Source organism: Lissotriton vulgaris, chromosome 6, assembly GCF_964263255.1.
Source record: "Lissotriton vulgaris chromosome 6, aLisVul1.2, whole genome shotgun sequence".
Lineage (NCBI taxonomy): Eukaryota > Metazoa > Chordata > Amphibia > Caudata > Salamandridae > Lissotriton > Lissotriton vulgaris.
In genome coordinates, this window is record NC_141694.1 from 1401677741 (window position 1) to 1401701409 (window position 23669).

General features: G+C 45.9%; 1 protein-coding gene across 3 annotated transcripts in view; it reads right to left on the reverse strand.

Moving 5' to 3' along the window:
• The window catches only part of KIZ (kizuna centrosomal protein), an 880037-nt gene that overhangs the window by 628244 nt on the left and 228124 nt on the right, over positions 1-23669 (reverse strand). For all 3 annotated transcript variants that reach the window (XM_086927508.1, XM_086927510.1, XM_086927509.1), the window contains exon 6: positions 5941-6208. In XM_086927508.1, the coding sequence (XP_086783634.1) occupies positions 5941-6208 (268 nt within the window). The remainder of the gene's footprint in view (positions 1-5940; positions 6209-23669) is intronic.

Sequence of the window (23669 nt, forward strand, 5' to 3'; positions counted from 1 at the left end):
CCCTAAGCTGGAGGAAGAGAACATACACTTCCCAAGGTTATCCAGCTTCTTGGATTCCCTATCCGGGAGTGCAGAAGGGAATGCACCCTTGGACGAAGACGCTTGGACCACTAAGCTCTCGGGGGAAGGGTGTTGGGAGAGGAAAATGAGATCACCGGGAGCCGTGCGGTGGCAGCTGGCAGTCGTCCATTCCAGTGGAGCTGGGCCTGGACCAGGTGCCCATAAGGACGTCCGTGAGGCCTTCTTTAAAGGGCAAGAGGGGTTCGAAGGAAGTTGCCATCGGTTGGAGAACCTCTGTCAGGAGGTTAGTCCTGACTGCCACTGTAGGGAGCTGCAAGCCCAAGGCCTCAGCTGCCCTACGCACCACCACTGCATAGGACACTCCCTCCTCCGTAGCCATTGTAGGGGGAGGAAGCATGCCAAGGTCTGGGGAGGTATCCGGACTACTGGTGTCACCCAATTTCTCTCTCCTGTCCGGCTCTTCCTGCTGGTCTGCTTCAGCACCCTCAGGGCGAAAGGAAACACCTGGGCGGAACAAGGGAACAAAAGTATCCTCCGGGGTCGAATTCGCCATCGGCGGATGTTAATCCTGCTCCTTCTCAGGGATGAAGATGGGGACGGCGTCTGCCATGGGCACGGCTGATGCCGGAGACGACATTGCCGGGATCGGCGCCAGGGAAGGTCAAGTAAGGTTGACTGGCATTCAAGGGGACTCTGCAGCGCCAGGGCCGGAGCCAACGGCATCGAAGGCCCAGGGTCCCCAACTGGCTCTGCGGGGCCCAAAGGTGCTCCAGCAGAGTTGGGCTTGCCAAAGATGGAGTGGAGGGCTTCGTAAAATGCACAAAGCTGGGCAGGAGACACCCCGGCTCCCGGAAACGGGGGGAAGCGCGGAGTCGTCCCAGAATCGGGCCCCGGAGATGGAGCCTTAGAGCAACGATGCTCCGGTTAACGCATCGCGTCTGCGGACCGACGGGGAGAAGGTTAAGATCCAAGTTGCTTCATCGCCTTCTTCTTATGCTTCGACTTACACGATGAGTGCGAAGACTTTAACGGAGTATGACAGTTCCGCGACAGGTCTTGAGACCTTCCCCTCGAGCGATACCAGGAGCAACGCAGAGCCGACTGCCGGACCTCGAAAATCTTTCGGGACCGCTCCTGCAAAGCGTTCGGATTCATGGCCGACAGTTGGAGCACGACTTTGGCTTGAATCCGGTCTGAGGATGGGACATCCCTCGCACACCAGGAGTCGAAGACTCAAAAAGAAGACGTGACAAAAGTCGAAAAGGTTTAGTCAAAAAGTGACTAAGGGGCAAACTTTCTCCGGATCTGCACTAGGCTGGTGCAAAAAAGAAAGAACTGACGTCAGCGGGCAGGGACGGCGTCTGTGTAGACACCGTAACGTCATCCCAGTGACCACGACAGCGACAACGGACGTGGAGTCACCCAACGCCACCTTCCGATGCACAGGGGTATTGCTGAAGAAAAATTCTCCGGATCCAGTCTGACGCCTGCGGGTAGTTCTAAGGTAAGGAATCTATAACTAATAGGCTCTTTCAGATAAGGCGCTCCCGACAAGAAAAGAAAGCGTCTCATTCTGCACTACAGACTCCGTATCGTGGTCAGGATTAGGTCACTACAGGTCAGGCCTCAATCTTTCAAAGAAGTTTCCATATCTATACCTTTCTGGTTGATTTTTCTGACTACTACTAACATTTTGAGAAGTCCATTTGTAATTAGAACATTTATTCAGCGAGGAAAATATTCTTTTCAAAAAACCTTTCTGGTCATAAACACCCTGTCATTTCTTAAGAGAATTAAATTAAACCTTGAAAAAGTAATCTTTGACTAATAAATATATATATATATTCACTGAAAGAACCATAATGTTAAAGTAGTAACGTTAAAGTTAGGTGAAATTTCCAGTGACAACATAACATTTTAAACAAAGAAATTTACTAGTTATAACTATCTCAACTGACTTTAACCCCTTCACTGCGGCGGCTATTCCGCCGCCGTGCTAAGGGGGCGGGGCGGAAATACGGCGGGCGCATGCTGGTGACGGAACCGCACCCTCACCAGCGTCGGTTGTGCTGTGCTTATGACGGAGCGGTTCCGTCATGGCCCCGCCCGCTCAATAGAACGCTCAGCGCAGACGCGGAATTCGCGCCGCGCAGGAGCGTTGGGTGGGCCATGACGGAACCGCTCCGTCATCAGCACAGCGCCACCGCAGCTGATGACGGAGCGGTTCCGTCATCAGCAGGGGAGGGGTTAACTCATCATAGATGTAACAAGTGCCAGATATGAGGGGTAATTAACAGTGCATGGCGAGAGCAAGAGTTAAAGTTACATTAGGGCAAGAGTAACACTACTTTAACCTTCGTTTTTTTAGTGAATTTCAACTTTTTTTAACATAAAGCTTTATTTTATTTTCATACGTAATTCACATTTGAATAGTGTCAACATGATATCACTATATTCATTGACAGAAATGTAGGCGCAGTATGCATAGATAAAATAAAGCCCAGTGTTTAACTATATTTCATATTCAACCTAACCATTATTCAATATACATAAACTGGAAAAAAAACAATACATTGTATACTGCACACGTCTACAGAACTGGCAACTGATGCTTGCAATATAAAAACAAAGAGCAAGCAATGCAAAAAAATCCAATGATCACTGACAATCCCACCTGGTGGTGAAAATCTACTAGGCAATATCAAAACATAGTAATTTCATGTTTCTGAAGTTATTTCAAAGGTTAAAGTTACATAAATTAGTCATTTGCTCTCAATCCAGTACGTTCTGCTGTTACATAGATATGCACTTGATAGCAGGAAAGGCTCTGTGGCAGCTCTGATAGATAAATTAGGACAGGCTCTGCGCAGTCGAGGTAAATCATTTAAACCATAAATATGTAATAAAGTTCAAATGAATGATGATGAAAAGCCATTTCAAATCTGTGCTCACTAGCTGCAAAGATGGATCATCTTGTTTTCTATATAAGAAAACGTCCTTGTCCACTATATGTTAGGGGTAAATTGCAAAGCCAAACTAATTTTGATGTAATTAATTTAAGTATGAGTTCATAAACAAACAAATGAAGGAACACTTTTTTTTACAGTTCAGTAAAACCAAATCAATGTAAAAAGTCAACGAAATATAGACCATGTTAAGACCTACATGATAAAACTTAGTCTTGGTTTGTAACTTTTGGCCAAAACTGATTTAATTATTTTATGCCCTTTTTTAAGCACTTTGATACAGCTTTCATAAATCTGAGAAAGCAGCACCATCAGGCTACTAAAACAAGTGTCTCTTGCATTGTTGCTATTTCGCATTTTTAGGCAACAAACATATGCTGCTAAAATCTTTTGATGTTCATCCAAAAAAGTTGGGCAACAGCAAAGTAGGAGCGAAAGTTTCTTTCTTACATTAGCAAACATATTTATGGGTACTTGGCCTCTTGAATTTGCAGGACTTTGTGAATTCTCCTAAAGTCAAAAAGACCAAATCAAAGTCCAATATATTGAAATTTCTTTCCAAGGTATGGCACTTGTTGTTGCAAGCGAATGTAATTTCAATCGTAACTCGAAGTAATATCTTGCTGTGGGTTTTTCATTTAAATTTAATTACATCTTCAGTAGTTGATTTAAGTCTGATGTTTATTACCACTTTAAAAAAAAGTGTTATATGAAATGCCCGGCTCTAATGGTAGGTTCATAATAATATCTTTATTTGTCTATCTGTGTATTTTAAGACACGTTTTTTCTTTTGTTTAAACGATTCTCATAGTCAAGGGATGTGCTGGCCACCAGGTAAATTTCAACAGTGATTTTTTTTGTCTTTGTTAAAATTGAGTCTGTTTGTTTTCATCTAGTTGGCTACGTCATGCAGAAAGTGAACTTGGTCCAGGTGTAGTCTAGTAGCATAGTATCTTATGCATTTTGCAGTATACCCCTGTGTCATCTATTTCATTTGAAGGACATGCTCCACGGTTCCTTACAGCCAATTCCATATCCCCCACTTCTAAACTGAATAACAGGGGTGCTAGTATTGAGCCTTAATTGAAGACATTCTTTTAAATATGTTTTGCTCGTCAGTGATGAAGTGCTGTTCAGCTTAAGTTGCACACCATAACATTGTACCGGTTTTGATGTGCTACTGTGATGTTTATTTCTCACTTTTTTATTTTTTTTATTTTATTTAAGTAAAAAGCCTATGTGGATGGCAATCCTTTCTCTCTAACAACGCGAAGCATACTGTTAAACATGATGGAGTGAAGATGTAATAGATGTACGCTGTGAGACAAAGGTCCTTTTTGTAATAGTAGGGTAAGAAAAGGAGAGTTAAGGGAGAAATACCCATAGTAATGGTGTTTGTTACATAACTTGCATCTTTGATGGCTTGAATACAATTACCCCCTTTTTTCAACATCAATGTTTTTTTTTTCTTATTTTTTAGGCGGTGATTATCCCACTAGGGATTATGAATATTGATTGAGTGAATTTATCCCTCTGCTCACATATACGGCTTTTGGTGCACTAAACTGACCTGGTAAGTCCTTAATAGGGACGTTCAAATTAAAGGTAGGTACTAACCTTTATAGCACTGGTTGTTTTAGGTTACTTCCCTTTTTGGTTTGCTAAATGTTGGTTCTAACAAAAACTAACCTGTACTGTTTACTATTGGTGTTGAGTTGAGGATAGACTTTGGCTGATTGTCTATTTATTTACTCCGCATATGGATTGCCTAACGATACCTACTATGGAGTCCCTTTATCTGATCTAACGAGGTGTAGGTGATCTGCATTTTCTCCATCATAATTAGTATCACATTCCCGTGTTGGGTCCATCAGTATATGTATTTGTTTGTGTACTCTTTTAAATACATTTTAAAAATAAACAAATAAAAAAAATGTATTTAGGAATTGCGATTATTAAGAAACGCTAGAAGACGACAAACTTCTAAGTCTTTTTGAGTGTTGTGTTGTGTTGTGTTGTGTTTTTTAATACGTATGTTGTTATTAAGGATACATGTTTTGAACAGGTCATGTTTAAGTATTCTTGTATAATTGTAAGAATTTGTATCTATGTCAGTCCGTCCAGTGATATGATTTTTTGTCTTATATATGTTTTATGTTACTCTGTTTGCGGCCCTGAAGAAGTTCTCTTGGCTTGTTGCCGAATTGAACGAAACGTGTAGGCTGCCTTGTTGTGAAATCTTATTTGGATTTGAAAATAAAGGATTTAAAGGAATTATATAATTTGTTCAAGTGCACTGCTCTTTAAGAAATACATACTGCTCAGCTTTACTCGAATCCAATTATTGAAGTTGAATGCAATAACTTCCTGTAGGAAAATGTTTGGGTCTAATGTTACAATTCAACTTTTTCTATGGATTTCACATAGATGTAAAAATTCAAATGATGCGACACACTAAAAAGAAATATAATGTTTCCTGTGTCAACCTACTCCTATAGGAAATGTTGGGACCTTGAAATGATTCTAAATATACACACACATTTACATCTATCACTAAAATAATGTGACAAGTTGTTTTATATGTGTACTGTATCCACCATATGACTGTTAAAAATGTAACATAGGAACCTTTCAAACAGACTAAGCTTAGCTAATCCTAGCTATTATTTTGTAAATCTAAATGAGATTAAAAAGTTTCCAGGTCAAATTAGTGGACATACAGGAAACAGTTGTATATTGTTTTCCAATATTAAAATGTTGTACACCTAATACCCTGAGATCCTCACATATGCCAACGTTTCTTTCCAGCTGTGTGGACCTAGAAGCATAATTTGGATAAAAACCATATATTCAGAAATTTCATTTTAGATATCATCTAAAACTGTACTAAAATAGCATAGATGGCAGGTAGGATGGACTAATTACCACTGTTAGGAACACATATATTACTTACTTGCTTGTTTCTAAATTAGCTGTGGGATGCAATATTTGAGGGCAAATAATGCTGGGTCCAAATTCATCTTCAGGTTTGGTGTGTCCTGAACTTGTGATCTCTGTCAATCTGTTTGTGTTCTGCACATTCATCTGGTGTTTCATTGGAGATAAATCATCATCTGAATCACTTACAGAAACTGTAAGATCACTGCTATTGTCTAAACTTTCATTATCCAATAGCTCTGTATGTTCTTGAGGCAAGACAACCTTCAAGCCTAGGCCACTTCCTGCAACAGAATTAAGTCTGGGTTAAATACTACTCCATCTTAATAATTTCCAAATGCTTAATATACTTTGATTGTGTTGACATTAAAAAAAAAGCATTGAATAATTTAAAAACATTGTGTTTTACTTGTTAAGGTTGTCCAGTTCACTGGCAAAGCAATGTGCATCCCTTTATATCCATCATCTGCACTGCACAAAGAAGCATAGTGGTAAATACTTTTGCTGTAAGGAGAGCCAAGGTCGATACAAATTAGCAATGGTTATAAATACACACAACAGCAAAGGCATGAGAGTCATTCACCACAGCTATTTAAAACAAATTCACAAGAAGTGATACTACTCAGTGATAGTTATAAGGACATGCAATGAACACAAGCACGTTATGCAGTCACTTGTCTGTGTACGTTACTAAGGGATAAATGGGAAGGGGGCTGGAATTACTATAGCTAGGGTGGGTCAGAACTAAACTGGGATACGGCCTCCTCCGACTCCTGAGGGAGGCCCTGAAAGCTGTGGTTCGGCTTGGATAAGCTATATGGAGTAAAGAATTCGCTGGTATGCTTGATGAGAACTTCAGTGTCCTGCAGAGTACCGTTTGAGTACAACCTACAATATTGGGTTATGTGCCCGACAAGAAATATAGGCTAGAAAATGGTTAACACCACGTATGTGCAAACCTTCATAGGGAAGGCGAGAATGCTTGAATGATTATGTAGTGGCTACTTAAAAGAGAACCCCATAGACTTCTAAATCTGTATGCAAAAAATGAAGAGGAGAAAGATGTGGTTATATAAGCAGGTTTAAATATGATCATTGTGCATTGCGTATGCCATCTATTCATATAATTAACAGCTAATGATTCAAGTGAGATAGAGGAATATTTTGTTACAGATCGCCGGCCTGCCGTACTTAGAGAAGAAACATGCCTTCCTCGATCAACCACTGTCTTGAAAATGACTGCTGCCAGCTAGGACTGAGATGAAAAAAGTTTAATAAAACGCCAAGCATAGATTGGGGACAAATAGAATTTTATAAAAATAATAGTGCATTACTCATTGTTAAACTCTAGGAGATTTATGGCGAAGCCCTTAAAAAATCCAGGTACTGACCCTGTAGACTATGTGTCTTATGGTCCTCCGACAATGCTCAATTCAGATATAAAGACACTAAGCAAGGCTATTGAGAATAAATTGTATAAGACTATTACGAAAGGTCAGTAATCGTGATAGCGACAATCACAATTACATTTACCCTGATATTTGGCGCACAAGGAAATCTTCAGGCAATTCTCAACATTTGCACTTCACAACATTTCTATTACTCCAGGTGGTTACAAGCAACTGTAGTTTGACCCCCACACTTGACCTCCATGTACGGCATTACTTCTTTACAAGATCTACTGGACACACTCCTCAATACTCCTCCACCTTAATGCATTCTTTGGGTTCTTCGAGACCAGTGACCCTGTGCTTTCAAACATATACTGACTTTGAAAAAATCATTTTGATGACAAATATGTTTGCTGCATGTTCACATGTAACTTTGTGCTGAGATCATAATACACACAAGCCTATAAATTACAATTCAATACTTCTAAAACACTTATTTTATGTACTTACCTAACATCAAGAGCATGCTACCCACTATCTTGCTTAAGGTTGTTAAGCGTAGCCTGGACCCTCGTACGTTTACACTAGATGGGGTTTGGTCCTCAGCAGACTATGATGAACAATTTGAGACACCTTGCATGTATTAGACATAGCTTAGTGGGCAGTGGTCACCTTGCTTGGCTTTTAAAAAAAAGCACTTCACACTGTAGGATACGATTTGCTGATTGTCACACTGCAAAAATATAATTTTGGGCCCTTAAGTCTCGTCTGAATTTGGTTACTATGCACAAGTCCCATTGTATACGTGAAGACTGGAAAGAATCTTATGTCAATGGGAACGTGAGAGAGGTACCAGAAAAAGAGTGTCTCCTCTCATCACTTTGCTTTGCATTAGAAACAGAACTGGCAGCTGTACTCCATGACCACCTGGGGTAGGTGAGACTAGAGGCATCATTTGGATAAAAACCATACACTCTGCCAGTCATGAGTCGTCACTCTATGATGACACGTGAACCAATACAGGCTACTCCACGTTTACGTAGACACCTTTGGACGTCAGGGGTATTTTCAGGGTTAAATATGACCAGGTGGGAATTCTAAGCGCCTTCTGTTAGTGATATTGATGAGAAGGGATGTTTATACTCTCCTAAACCTCAGTCTGACATGACAACAGGATGTCCTTAAATAATTAGGCCTTTAGATTGCACATACCGACTATGCTGCAATGGATCTTACTATTGGTAGGGTTATGGATGGTCTTGATAACTCCGAACAATTTTGGTCGTTGCTTCATTATCATTAAAGGGTTGTGTCTCTTTGTTTAAAGTAATTCTGCCACACTACCTCTCTCTGCGTTACATGGTATAATGTGCATGGTTCCAAGGTCGTTGTTTCATGCATTGAACAGCACAGATATTAATAGTTCTGCCTGGGTAGCCCCTCTGTTAAAATATGGGCTCACTCTCCAAGATTTTGAGAAGAACTATCAGGAATCACAGCTGCATTAGATGACTGAATGGATGGGATATGGGAATATGATTGTAAAACAATTACTGGAGGGTTCACATTGGTCTGAAGAATTTGGCCAGACATTTGTAAGGTAGGAAGCTTCCTGCAGGTAGCTTTGATTCCCCTAGTGTGATATATGATGGAAAGGTGCAGGGGAGAACTGGAAATCCTGGGAAGGCATCTCTGTGGAGACTACGGTTATTTCTTAGAATGAAAAGGAATACAATCATTCTGAGGTGGATTGAAGGCTGATGTCATTTGACAAGGAAAAATGAAACTTGTAGAGTTTTCTGCAGCGCAACTGGGATATATATATATATATATATATATATATATATATATATATATATATATATATATATATATATATATATATATATATATATATATATATATATATATATATATAAATATATATATATATATCCAACCAAAAAAGAAAATTTTCTTACAATCTCCAAAAATTGAGATCACAGAACTAAGCCCTGAAATTCCAATCATAAATCAGAATGATGTACAAACATGTGAAGAACTGGCAGACATACGCCTGACACCCACCCAAGAACTAATGCCAAACACCACAACTGCTGAATCGGCAGTACAGACTAACATCACCCAAAAAAGAGACCCGAGTACCATGAAAAATAAGTCCAAAAAGTTGCCTATTACAAACTATGATGCCATTGATCTCTTTAATGAAGGGGTACTTGAAGATCTTGACAAAATCTCATCTGGAACAAAAAAAAGAAAAATGAATCAAAAAACATCAAATATATCGAAAAGAGAGTGGCAGGCAATCTGATCACTCAAAGAAGACACAACAATCGAAATCAAACCTTCTGATAAAGGAGGAAATGTGGTTATCTTTGATCGTGATCATTACCTTGCAGAGGCACACAGACAATTGAAAGACAAGGAATGTTATACTCCTATACAAAGATCAGAATACAACAAAAGTATTTTGACGGGGGCGTGGCCAAGATGGCGGGGTAGAAGGACGTATCGGCTAGAGCACCCGACCCCATCGGAGGCCCGAGCCCTTAACTCGGCAGCGTGTTCCCCCCGGAGCTGCGCAGACTGGCTCCGCTGATAGGGGAACGTGCGACGGCCTGATTGCCGCTTCCAGCGCACGATTTGGTGCTCAATTTACCGTGTTCCCGGAGCCGTGCCCGGGATCGGCAAGAACCAAGGCTGCAACAGTGCCCCGGCCCGGACGGAACAGCAAGGCGTCGGACAGCCCTGAGGCGCGGTGCGGACTCGCCGCAGACGTGGGTGAGGCTCCCTGGCTCCGACAGGCTGCACAGCTGAGCGTCGCGGAGCGGTGTACGGGAAGAGTCCGCTGCCCCCCCCGGCGCCCTAAGATGGCTGCGAGCGACGATGATGGACCCCCGCCCAGGCCCGCTGGAGGGCCACAAACTGCACAGTGAGCCGGCTGCCCGGGGCGGGCCACCCCCGCTGTCCGGCGGACACCACCGTCAGTGCGGTAAGCAGCGCGCCTGGCCCAGACGCTTTCCCAGCCGGGACCTGGAGGTCTCCATGCCCCGAGGTGCTGAGGGGACCGGGGAAGGAACTACGCGAGCGCCCGGCTTAGAGGCCTAGCTGGGCAGCGGGGGAGTCCGTGCACGGCACTTGGCGGCTCGGCCCCCTAGCGGAAGCGGGCTGCGACCGACGATCCATAAGCACCCCCCAGGCACGCAGCGCCCCAGGACCGCCGGCAACACTCCGCCCGTGCGTTATAGCACCCTCGTGGCCCATGGTGCTTGGACTGCGTACCGTGAAGCACACTGTTGGCGGTGGAGCGGCCCAGAGGAGTGGTAGATCGCGTAGAGCACCTGGAGCGATTGCATCGCCGGCTGGGTCCTGGAGTACACCGCACACCGAAGTACTGGCTGGACAGTGAAGGGGGCTAAGCAAGCCGACGGGGCCGCAGATAGGTCCTAAGGCAGTGCTCGACGGGGTGGCTCCCTAACTGAGGTGGTCTGCCACCGACTGGACACGGTCACCCCCCCTGACGAGCGGCACCCCCGTTGCCTCGGCTACCTTTTGCACGTACTACGGAGCACCCACGAGGCCCAGGGGGCTCGGGCTGGGTTGCCCCTGGAAGATCCATGGGCTGCACGGACACCTAGGACAGCCAGAGGTTGACTGGGAAGAGCGACCGGAACCCACAGTATCGAAGGGACGTAACGACTGGGGTCGAGGACGGCCACTCCTGGGCCGGAACGGCAGCTATGGGACCACCGTGGGGACGACCACGGCACCCCCCCTCTTCAGCCTGAGGAGGAGCTTCTGACCGGGACCGGTGGGGCTCTTTTGAGCGGACGCGCATCGTCGCCGGCACCGAGCTGGGACCAGGCTCCCTGAGGCCCGGATTCCACGTGCAGGAAGGCACAGACTGGCGAGGAGGCCTGATCATGGCGGGCCAGAGAGGAGGGAAACGCAATGATCGCACCGACCGCACACTCCCGGAGATGCTCAACAGACAGCAGACCAAGGGGGACAGAGCTTCTTCTTCGCTGGGAGCAGCTGGGAGCTCGCAGTCTGGTGCAGCAGCGGAACCCCCGGTAACTAGATCCTTTTTGGAATCTCTCTTTGGAACGCTGAGGGAAGACTTCCAAGCCCTCAAACAAGAAGTAGCGGGAGAGGTGCGTGAGGTCCGAAGGGAGGTGGAGGGCCTAGGCGAGAGAGTGGAAACTGTGGAGACCTCCACGCACAATCAACAAAAGAAGAGTGTCTGGACGGGATAGGAACCAAATCTGGAGCACAGTAACAACCCCACTAGGGTGTTTAGGAAGGCCCTCACTCACCACCTAGTGATGACATGCTTCATCATCGGGCCCCACCAAAGAGACCGAATGTCTCTTTGGTGCCAGGATTACTGCGGAGCTGGTTGGTGAGTTTCAGGGCGTGTTGGGTGAGAATGAACAAAATAGTGAGTGATGAGGGTATTTAAAATTGTCAGTAGTGTATCTGAAGTATTTTTATTAAGTGATCACTAAAGACAAAAGGTATAAAATATGTGAGGATCCAGTCCACTGTTAATTGAGTGATGGGATCCTAGAGAGTTGTCAACATGTTTCTTGCCATCGAAACGGTGTTAATTTACCCGGCAATTCTTCAGGACTGGGTGTGCTAAACCCTGGCGGTATGGGCACTCTAAGGCCCACCCTTACCTAGGGACGTGAGATGTGAAAATTATAAAAATAGATGGTGAAAAAAGTGCAAAACAATTAGGAATATTAAAGTAATTCCTAATTACTCCTGGTTTAGGAGGCTTCTACTGACCGTTTCTGCACCTGTAAAGTAAGGGACAGAGACACACAGAGGGTACAGGACAAACATTTAGAATTTTCCTTTGTTGTCATAAGTTTAGTGGTAAAATGGTGCTCCAAACGTGAAAGGCACTCTAGCTGTGGACAAAATAGCGTTATGTTTAACACCACCTGGTAGCCCTGGGTTCGTAAGAGCTAGGAGAGGTGTGGTGTACTATTGGTGGCACAGGCTAGTAGTGACTAGGGGAAGAAAACAAGTGAAGGTCTTCAAAAAGACCATCAGTTTTGCGATCAAGTTAAAATATATACAAATAGTAATCAAGTTAAAATTGTCTCACTTTTGAGGTGTTGGGAATAAACACCATGGGTCTCAGGAGGGGGGTGGGAGCGTATTTGGCACACCCTAAATCATGGCATAACACAAGGAAAGCAAAAACCAGCATCAGAATCATTCTTACCCCATAAGGCAGGCGGAGCGCGATCGATACTTAGCTTGTTGCAGGCAAAATGATCCTACTTACGCCCTCGACCCTCGGCACCCGTAGTGTACCTACGTCGCCCTCGAACCGGACCCCGAAGATGAGTGAGCTGGTTCGGTTCGGTGTTTTAAATGCAAGGTAGCGAGGCGGCAAATGCTTCCGGGTGGGCGTGGCCAGAGTGACGTTGTGGAATGACATGGAGGCGTCGCTCAACGTGCGTGTGCCATTGGTGTTGCAGGAAAATGGTCCGCCTCGTAGGAGTGGACGCAATGGTAGATTACCTTGGTAACCGGGAGGCGTTCGCGTTAGCTGCGATGAGGCTGCTTCCCGGTGGGTGTTGTCAATTGGCGTCTCGTACGTCATAGTAGCGTAGCTGCGCCAGGTCAGATTACCTTGGTAACCGGGAGGCATTCGGGTCTGCTACGAAGAGGCTGCTTCCCGGTGGGCGTTGTCAGTTGGCGTCTTGCACGTCATAGGGGCGTGGCTATGCCGGGGTGTGCTTAAGGCTATGGACGGCCGAATATGACAGCCGGAAAGCGTTTATAGTTGCCTTCGTAATCGGAAGGCTTAAGGACATATCGATTTGCCTTAATAGATTTTCAAGGAAGTGAATTCAAACGTGATCAAAGGGATTTACATTATTATGTTTTTCTGGCATCTGAAAATAGAAAGACCTGATATCAAAAAAGACTCCGACCTATTTGATTACTGTACTCCAGGGAATATCGTCATTCAAGCCTGTAAGATGGGTACCCAGTCTATACACCCACCTTTGTTCTTTTTCAAACAGGAGGTTTGTAATGTTTCTCATACCACTTACATGTTCAATAACAGTCCAACGCATGTCGTTGGGAGTGTGGTTATGTTCCAGAAAGTGGCGACTTAGTTTAGTGGTGAGTTTTTTGCACCTGATATTGGAGCGGTGTTCACATATTCTTTGTTTCACTTTGCGTGTCGTCATTCCTACGTAACGCAGGTCGCAGGAGCAGGTGATCAGGTAGATAACATTATCCGTATTGCAGTTTGTGTGACACCGCTCCAATATCAGGTGCAAAAAACTCACCACTAAACTAAGTCGCCACTTTCTGGAACATAACCACACTCCCAACGACATACGTTGGACTGTTATTGAACATGTAAGTGGTATGAGAAACATTACAAACCTCCTGTTTGAAAAAGAACAAAGGTGGGTGTATAGACTGGGTACCCATCTTACAGGCTTGAATGACGATATTCCCTGGAGTACAGTAATCAAATAGGTCGGAGTCTTTTTTGATATCAGGTCTTTCTATTTTCAGATGCCAGAAAAACATAATAATGTAAATCCCTTTGATCACGTTTGAATTCACTTCCTTGAAAATCTATTAAGGCAAATCGATATGTCCTTAAGCCTTCCGATTACCAAGGCAACTATAAACGCTTTCTGGCTGTCATATTCGGCCGTCCATAGCCTTAAGCACACCCCGGCATAGCCACGCCCCTATGACGTGCAAGACGCCAACTGACAACGCCCACCGGGAAGCAGCCTCTTCGTAGCAGACCCGAATGCCTCCCGGTTACCAAGGTAATCTGACCTGGCGCAGCTACGCTACTATGACGTACGAGACGCCAATTGACAACACCCACCGGGAAGCAGCCTCATCGCAGCTAACGCGAACGCCTCCCGGTTACCAAGGTAATCTACCATCGCGTCCACTCCTACGAGGCGGACCATTTTCCTGCAACACCAATGGCACACGCACGTTGAGCGACGCCTCCATGTCATTCCACAACGTCACTCTGGCCACGCCCACCCGGAAGCATTTGCCGCCTCGCTACCTTGCATTTAAAACACCGAACCGAACCAGCTCACTCATCTTCGGGGTCCGGTTCGAGGGCGACGTAGGTACACTACGGGTGCCGAGCGTCGAGGGCGTAAGTAGGATCATTTTGCCTGCAACAAGCTAAGTATCGATCGCGCTCCGCCTGCCTTATGGGGTAAGAATGATTCTGATGCTGGTTTTTGCTTTCCTTGTGTTATGCCATGATTTAGGGTGTGCCAAATACGCTCCCACCCCCCTCCTGAGACCCATGGTGTTTATTCCCAACACCTCAAAAGTGAGACAATTTTAACTTGATTACTATTTGTATATATTTTAACTTGATCGCAAAACTGATGGTCTTTTTGAAGACCTTCACTTGTTTTCTTCCCCTAGTCACTACTAGCCTGTGCCACCAATAGTACACCACACCTCTCCTAGCTCTTACGAACCCAGGGCTACCAGGTGGTGTTAAACATAACGCTATTTTGTCCACAGCTAGAGTGCCTTTCACGTTTGGAGCACCATTTTACCACTAAACTTATGACAACAAAGGAAAATTCTAAATGTTTGTCCTGTACCCTCTGTGTGTCTCTGTCCCTTACTTTACAGGTGCAGAAACGGTCAGTAGAAGCCTCCTAAACCAGGAGTAATTAGGAATTACTTTAATATTCCTAATTTTTTTGCACTTTTTTCACCATCTATTTTTATAATTTTCACATCTCACGTCCCTAGGTAAGGGTGGGCCTTAGAGTGCCCATACCGCCAGGGTTTAGCACACCCAGTCCTGAAGAATTGCCGGGTAAATTAACACCGTTTCGATGGCAAGAAACATGTTGACAACTCTCTAGGATCCCATCACTCAATTAACAGTGGACTGGATCCTCACATATTTTATACCTTTTGTCTTTAGTGATCACTTAATAAAAATACTTCAGATACACTACTGACAATTTTAAATACCCTCATCACTCACTATTTTGTTCATTCTCACCCAACACGCCCTGAAACTCACCAACCAGCTCCGCAGTAATCCTGGCGTTGCAGCACACCAAAGAGACATTCGGTCTCTTTGGTGGGGCCCGATGATGAAGCATGTCATCACTAGGTGGTGAGTGAGGGCCTTCCTAAACACCCTAGTGGGGTTGTTACTGTGCTCCAGATTTGGTTCCTATCCCTCCCAGACACTCTTCTTTTGTTGATTGATACTTGACCGGGGAACAAGAGTGTCAGATACTCTCCCTACCTCTCTTCTTGGTACTTCTCACTTTTCGACCTCCACGCACAGGCAACCCGAAGAGATCACTCTTCTCCAGCAGGAAGTTCTGACCCTTCGAGAACAACACCTAGACCTACAATTGCACAACGAAGACTTAGAAAACAGGTCACGAAGAAATAACATTAGAGTCCGGGGTGTACCATCCTCGGAAGAGAACCCAGACATTGTTCAATACCTGCAAGAACTCTTCCGCATGGTCTTGGGAGAGGGGGATGACTTCCCCATTAGAATTGACAGAGCGCACAGGGTGGGTCCCACCAGACGATCTAATGGCCCCCCTCCAGACATCCTAGCGTTCCTCCCGGATTTCCCGCTGAAAGAAAAGATCATGGCGGAGGCTCGAAAGGTACGCTCTCTCACTTTCCGGGATCACCCAGTCGCCTTATATCAAGACCTGTCCACAATCACGCTGCAGAAGCGCAAGTCGTTCAAGATTGTGACAGGCTTTCTTAAACAGCATGAGACACCCTACTCATGGGGGCACCCCTTTCGTATTATCTTTAAGTGGCAGGGAGAGACGCACCATGTACGAAACCTCCAGGACGCCTGCGAAATCTTGAGCATCACCACAGAGGAGGAGGACTGCCAGACGCCTAGACGGAGGCGCACGACTGACGATGGCTGGCGTCGAGCCGCGAGCAGGAGAAGAATGACAGCGGAACCAGCGCGGAGGCCGGGGTCTCCAATGATTAGAGCGGAACAAGAAGCTGCAGTCCGGACTGCGTCCACGGTGCTGGAAGGTCCATCAGAGGTGGCACTGACCGCTTAACTACGTTCCGGGGGGAACTCACAGTAGCAGTATTTCCATGGCGGGCTTTGATTGATGGTGGGGGGAGTGAAGGTTTGACTACGTGTGGCTGGACGTCCACTAAGGTAACATTCCACGGACTGGTCCGTTTGGGCTTGTCCGGGACTATTTCAAGTAGTTTTGGGTGCACTGGTGCGGGGGGGCAGCATGACCCGGGGGGTGCTGCTGAGGGTGGTGAGAAGGGATCTGGGGGAGTTACGGTGGGTGTTGAGAGTAATGGGAGGGAAGGTTAGTTCAAAGTTGGGGATGGGGGAAGTTGGGGAGGGAGAGTTGGAAGTTACCTTGTCCAGTGCTTCTACGGTGTCTGTGAATGCTAGTGTAGACATTCGTATGTGCTTAGCGGTCGTCCTGTTCTCACACACTCTGGTTCGCACACATAAGCAGAATAATCCAATCCATCCATGGCAGAATTGAAGATACTGACCTTGAATGTTAAGGGGTTAAACAACACCACGAAAAGAAGGGCCATCCTATCTCTATTAGAAAACTCTCGGGCGGACATCTGCTGCTCCAGGAGACCCACTTGTTAGCTAATGATTGCCACAGAATGAGGTCACTTCATTTCCCTACACAGTTCTTTTCCTCCAATACGACTAAAACTGCAGGGGTGGCTATTCTTCTGTCCAAATCGTTTAAAGGTGAGGTGCTGCACAAATTTGTAGAACAAAAAGGTAGACTTCTTGCCTACAGACTTAAAGTGGGTACTCTCAAGTTCACTGTAGGCACCGTTTACGCCCCGAATGAACAGCAAGATAGATTTCTACGCGGGGCTCTAAAGGAGGTCACGGCTTCACCGGACATGCACATTATGCTAGGGGGGGACATTAATTTGGTCTTTGACTCCACGAAAGATAGATCGGCGCAGCGATCTCCACAGACTGGGGAACTCTCACAGGCAATCAAGGCCCAGTTAGTTGAATCCGACCTGCATGATCTCTGGCGCGAACTCCACCCGACTGACACAGATTTCTCCTACTATTCGCATGCACACAAAACTTATGCCAGACTTGATTATCTACTGGTCTCTGGCCCTGTTCGTGGCCTTGCCACGGCCTCAGAAATGGGTGGTATATCTCTGTCGGATCATGCACCGGTCTCGGGGACCCTACATCTCCAACCGAGCTCAGCCCGGAGGGGGGTTTGGAGGCTTCGGGACACCCTCCTACATAGGAAGGAAGTGGTGCAAAGCATTACTGATTCGATCAAGGACTATCAGCTGCACAACTCCAACGCTGCTACTTCCCTGTCGACTCAGTGGGGGGCTCTCAAGGCAGTGCTACGGGGAGAATTTATTGCGATCTCAGCGGCAGATAACCGTGAGAGGAAACGGAAGCGGGACGAACTCACCCAGAAAGTCAGGGAATTAGAGACCGTGCACCGCCGCACTGGGGCTCCAAGAGTCTGGAAACAGCTGAAAGCTACGAGGAAACTCTTGTCCTCATTGGACCTTGATAGGGCGGAATATGCAGCATTGCGCCTCAAACACGCATATTATACTGGGGGGGACCGATGTGGCCGCCTGCTGGCAGCCAAACTGAGAGTGGCCCATCAGAGTCGCCAGGTGAAGGAACTGGCAGGAATTGCGGGACAGGGGATCACGGGTGACGCCGAAATTGCCGAGACCTTTCGCCGCTTTTATGCTGATCTATATAGAGCGGACGCCACCAATATGGAGGACGCGGAGGATTACCTGGATTCGGTGACCCTACCGTCACTGACCCAAGAGCAGGCAGCTTATCTAGAGAGAGAGATTAAGATCGAGGAGGTGATTGCGGCGATCTCTAGGCTCAAACTAGGGAAGGCCCCTGGCCCAGATGGCTATACAGCCCTCTTTTATAGAACGTTCTGCGGGACGCTAAGCCCTATCTTGACCACACTATTTAACTCCTTCTCTGACCCTGGAACTATCTCTCCGGATCTGTTACAAGCGACAGTGTCTGTCATTCCCAAGCCAGGGAAGGACAGGAAGCAGTGCGGCTCGTACAGGCCAATCTCCTTGCTAAATTTAGACCTGAAACTCTACACCGGAATTCTTGCGGCGAGACTGGCGCAGCACCTCCCTGGCCTCATTGAACCGGATCAAGCCGGTTTCGTGCCTGGACGGCAGACTGTGGACAACACTAAACGTATTGTTCACGTCTTGGAAAAGGCCTCACGTATTCCAGGGGAACGTATGCTCCTCTCAGTCGATGCGGAAAAGGCATTCGACCTTGGTGCACTGGCCCTACCTCGAACGAGTCATGGCGAAGCTGGGGATGGGGGAAAAGTTCCGAACCATGGTCTTTAATTGCTACAAATCCCCCTCTGCTGCAGTGCGCGTGAATGGCTGCGGCTCGCGACGGTTTGATATCGAACGCGGCACGAGACAGGGTTGTCCCCTCTCCCCCCTTCTCTTCGCGCTCTAAATGGAGCCCTTTGCCCAGCGAGTGCGGCAAAACGTGGCCGTAACCGGAGTACGAATGGGGGGTTTCACCCATGTAATAAGCCTTTACGCAGACGACGTTATTTTCGCGCTGGAAAGCCCGAGGCAGGCCCTACCCGCCTGTATGGCGGAACTCAAAGCTTTTGAGAAGGTAGCCGGCTTTCAGATGAATGTGGAGAAATCCACAGCCCTGGACCTCTCCTTGACTCTGTCAACGAGGAACGACCTACAAAGGCTCTTCCCATTGCGGTGGTCGAAAGATCAGGTGCAATATCTAGGGATTACGTTAGCTCCCACGTTGCAGGCCATGGTTTCCCTTAACTATGAGGCGGTTGGCAAAAAGGTGAGAGACGAACTAGGGAGATGGAACAAAGGCACGCTTTCCTGGCTTGGTAGAGTGGCGGCGATCAAAATGACGGTCTTACCCCAAATTCTGTATCTATTCCGGGCACTGCCCTTGCAACCACCTAAGGGCTGGATTCCACAAATGCAAACTGACGTGTCCCGATTTGTGTGGCAAGGCCGTAAACCCCGAATGCGCCGCACTCTCACGACATTGACACCGGAAACTGGAGGACTGGGAGTTCCCGACCTCCGCAAATATTTCCAGGCGGCCCAATTAAGATATCTGGTGGAATGGAGCAGGTGGGAGTCCGATAAACACTGGCTCTTCCAGGATCAGGCGGTGGCCGGACGCCCCTTACAAGAAATACCCTTCCTCCGCCGCCCACACCGCCCCCCGAATCTCTATGCTTCTTACGTAACGCGGGTCCCGTTGAAAGTATGGGACGCCACGAATCGCACATTTGACCTCACCACGTTTCCCTCGCCTTTCACACCGATTGTAGACAATCCCGACTTCGCACCGGGGATGGAACAAGGGGCCTTCTCACATTGGAGGGACAAGGGCTGTAGGGCACTCTTCCATATGTACGCGGCGGATGGAATTATCCCCTTTCACAGCTTTAAAGATACTTATCAGTTAACCGAATCTGACCGCATGAGATACTGGCAGGTACGACACTGGGCCTTGCAGCCGAGTGTGAGGGAATCGGCAGACAGGAGGCTCCTCCCATATGAGCGATGGCTAATTACCCGCACCTCAGACTCCAAACTTATCACTGACCTATACAAACTGCTTCAGCTCCCGTCTTCCCACTTCTACATTCCCGGTAGGGAGCGATGGAGTAGAGAACTGGGGAGAACGCAAGAATGGGAACGTATTTCATACAGAGCACGACACTCAGCCTACCACGTGGGCCTCACAGAAACATTCACAAAAATATCCACCTACTGGTATCACACCCCAGAAAGACTACACGAAATGAACAGGCTTCTTAGCGACAGATGCTGGCGAGAGTGCGGGCAGGTTGGCACACTGACACACATCCTCTGGGACTGCCCAGTACTGCAAGCCTACTGGTCGACGGTGATAGACGAGATTGATAAATGCTTCGAGATTGAACTGCCCCGTTTTCCAGCGTATACCCTACTGGGTCTACCAAATGACTTAATGTATCCACTAAAATCTAAGAGGGGGAGGCAGATTGCCATTATGCTGGGTTCTGCGGTACAAAACATACTGATTCATTGGCGCACAACTACCACTCCCTCACGCACGGGTTGGCTGCACAAGTTGTGGCATGTTCTGGGGATGGAAAAAATGTCTCTCACGCTAGCAGGAGATGTGACTGGTTTTGAGGAACTGTGGCAACCCTTTCACTCACTGCTGGCTTCAGAATTCACCGAAATCACATGCCCGAGGTACCTCAGGTTACTGCGGCTTACACCCCCTTTGTGAGGCATGGTTTCATTTGGGAAGAGACTGCCAGGGACTCACGGGCGTATGCGGGGTGGGTGAGAAGAAGGATGATTGATTGCTTTCATGCTACACGGCACTGGACGGGGAGGGTGGGGAGGGGGAAGTTTGTTGGGGCATGTTGTTCTATTAATAGAGGTACAAGCCCATAGGGCAATGCTTTTTTCTTGTTCTCTTCTTTTTCTTATCTTTCCTTGTATATGCCTCTGTGCGAAGAGCAGGACATTGAAACAGCCCTGGGGCTGGGTCATTAGCATTTCTGATCTTGAGTTGCCTCTTACAGTACCCATTGCATGTTTGTAAACTGCTTTCTATATGAGCTGTACCTTTCTAATAAAATGCTTTAAACATAAAAGTATTTTGACTTTCCATTGCATGCTAGACAACTGGCAGAAAGAAGGTATGTTAACCATGGACGAGTACCTCTTTCTGAAATGCGAAGCACCAATAGTACCAACGTTTTATCACCTTCCAAAGGTGCACAAACATGCAAAAAGACCTCCAGGACGCCCAATAGTGTCCTCTATTGGGAGCCTTCTCGAAAATACTTACAGATTTGTTGATTCATACTTAGCACCCTTCGTTAAAGACCTTCCATCCTATCTGAAGGACACTCAGGTCTTCTTAAGTATCATGGACAATATAACATGGGACTCCGGAATGTTATTAATTACATTAGATGTAATGAATTTATACACCTGCATCAATCATGAGGAGAGCCTAACCGCCATCAAATGGTTTTTGGATCAAAAACCTGAACATTTCCGAAGTCACAGTACCATGATTTTGTCTATGATCAGATTTTGCTTGTTTAATAACAACTTTTTATTTGATGGGACTTTGTATAACCAAAAGAGAGGTACTTCCATGGGTTCATGCTTCTCCCCCAGCTACGCGAGTTTGTTCGTGGGCTGGTGGGAGAAGCATGAGGCATGGAAAGATGCCAAAAATGAATGGACTGAAAAAATCCTTATGTGGACTAGGTACATAGACGACCTGTTCATAATTTGGCACGGTGATCGTCTATCTGCGGAAAAGTATATTGACATCTTGAATACCAACACTCTCAACTTAACATTTACAAGCACCGTCAGTGCCACCAGTATCAACTACCTTGATCTGGAAGTATTTGTGCACAATAACATCCTGCAAACCCGCTTGTATAGAAAACCTACTGCGGGCAATGCAATTCTGCATGCCAGCTCATACCATCCTAAAAGTCTGGTAAAAAATGTACCATATGGAGAGTTTCTCCGTCTGAAGAGAAATTGCTCTTTGGAACAAGACTATAAACAGGCGACGATTGAGGCACAAGAAAGGTTTGAGAGTAGGGGGTATAACAAAAACATCCTCAAACAAGCCAGTGTGAAAGCCTCCGGGATAAACAGGAGGGACCTCCTGATACCCAAATTGAAAACAGAGGCACCTGATGAGGTACGAATGATAACTGAATTCAACACCAAATCAGGGGAAATCGTAAATATTTTTCAAAAACACTGGCATATACTTACTGCTGACAAGATCCTTAAAAAGAATCTGCCAAAGAGACCACTAATCACACACAAAAGATGCCCTTCTTTGGCAGACCACCTGATCCACAGCCATTTTAAATCATCAGTTCAACCCATCAAATTATCGAAATCAGCGGGCTTTTTTCCTTGTCTTAAATGCAAGGCATGCAGATTCAGCGGGAAAGTGTCTGAGTACCCTAACCGTACAGGTGACAAGAAACCCAATATAAAAATAAAACAGTTGCTTAATTGCAACCCGGAATATACTGTCTACTGTCTCACCTGCCCTTGCAAGCTGCGATATATCGGCAGCACAATAAAACCTGCAAAACTAAGGATCCTTGAACATATGCGGGCAATTACAAACAGAGACAAAACATACTCTGTTGCCCGCCACTTTGCCGAACACCATCAGAGCAACTGGGAAAAACTTAGTTTTTACTGCATTGATCAGGCACCCAAATTAGAACGAGGGGGTGACAGAGATAAGTCCCTACGCATTCTTGAGTCAAAGCATATCATCAGTCTAAAAACCATGACTCCGTGGGGACTTAATAATAATGAAGAACTTTGGGTTCACCTATAAACTGGGCAATGACACTAATATGTGGTAATAATAGGACGAATATGATTTACAATCTTATTTACAACAATGAGTCCGATTTCCCACTGATCTGCACGTCCCCATTTGAAGCACTTGCACTGCATGCTAAATTGCCCATTCAGGGCTGAATAACCAACATTACGCACAATAGGAAATTATCTTCCCTAACAATTCCACAATCAACAGGGTAAAGGTCCACAAGAGACACTATATATATTACTCCTGTATGAAATGAAAATCTTGTGTAAAAAAATGGAATTGTTGATCAAGTTTTCTTTACTGTGTTTAACAAATATGTACAATATTATGGATCAATTTGATTACGTTACATGTTTTTAATGAGCACTATGCAGTTTCACTTCAAGTCGCCATTAGTTAGCCTTGGATTCTAATGCAATTTGCACATTACAAGATGGCCACCGTTCTTTTGTATACCAGCAGCCCTTTCTTTGTGTTGTTGAAATGTCCAATTGGTTAATGGCTTATAATGGCGATAGAAACTTTGCACTAACGTAACACTGACGAAGCCTGCAAAGGCGAAACGCATCTGTTGGGGTGAGGGGGGTTGGTGTTAATAAATTTCTAAACTGGATACCAGCGTGCCAGCCACTTTTTTCTGAAACCAGCATCTGGATACAGGAATGTGTAGATATATATATATATATATATATATATATATATATATATATATATCCAACCAAAGCAGAGTCCCATTCAAGAAGTAAGCCTCGTGAAGGTGAAGAAAAGCCCACTTTATTGATGATGAACAGCCTGCCAGCAGGCTCATTCCAGGAAGCATGAGTGTCACAAAATAAAACGCCAGACGCGTTTCAGGTAAAGTGCCTTTCATCA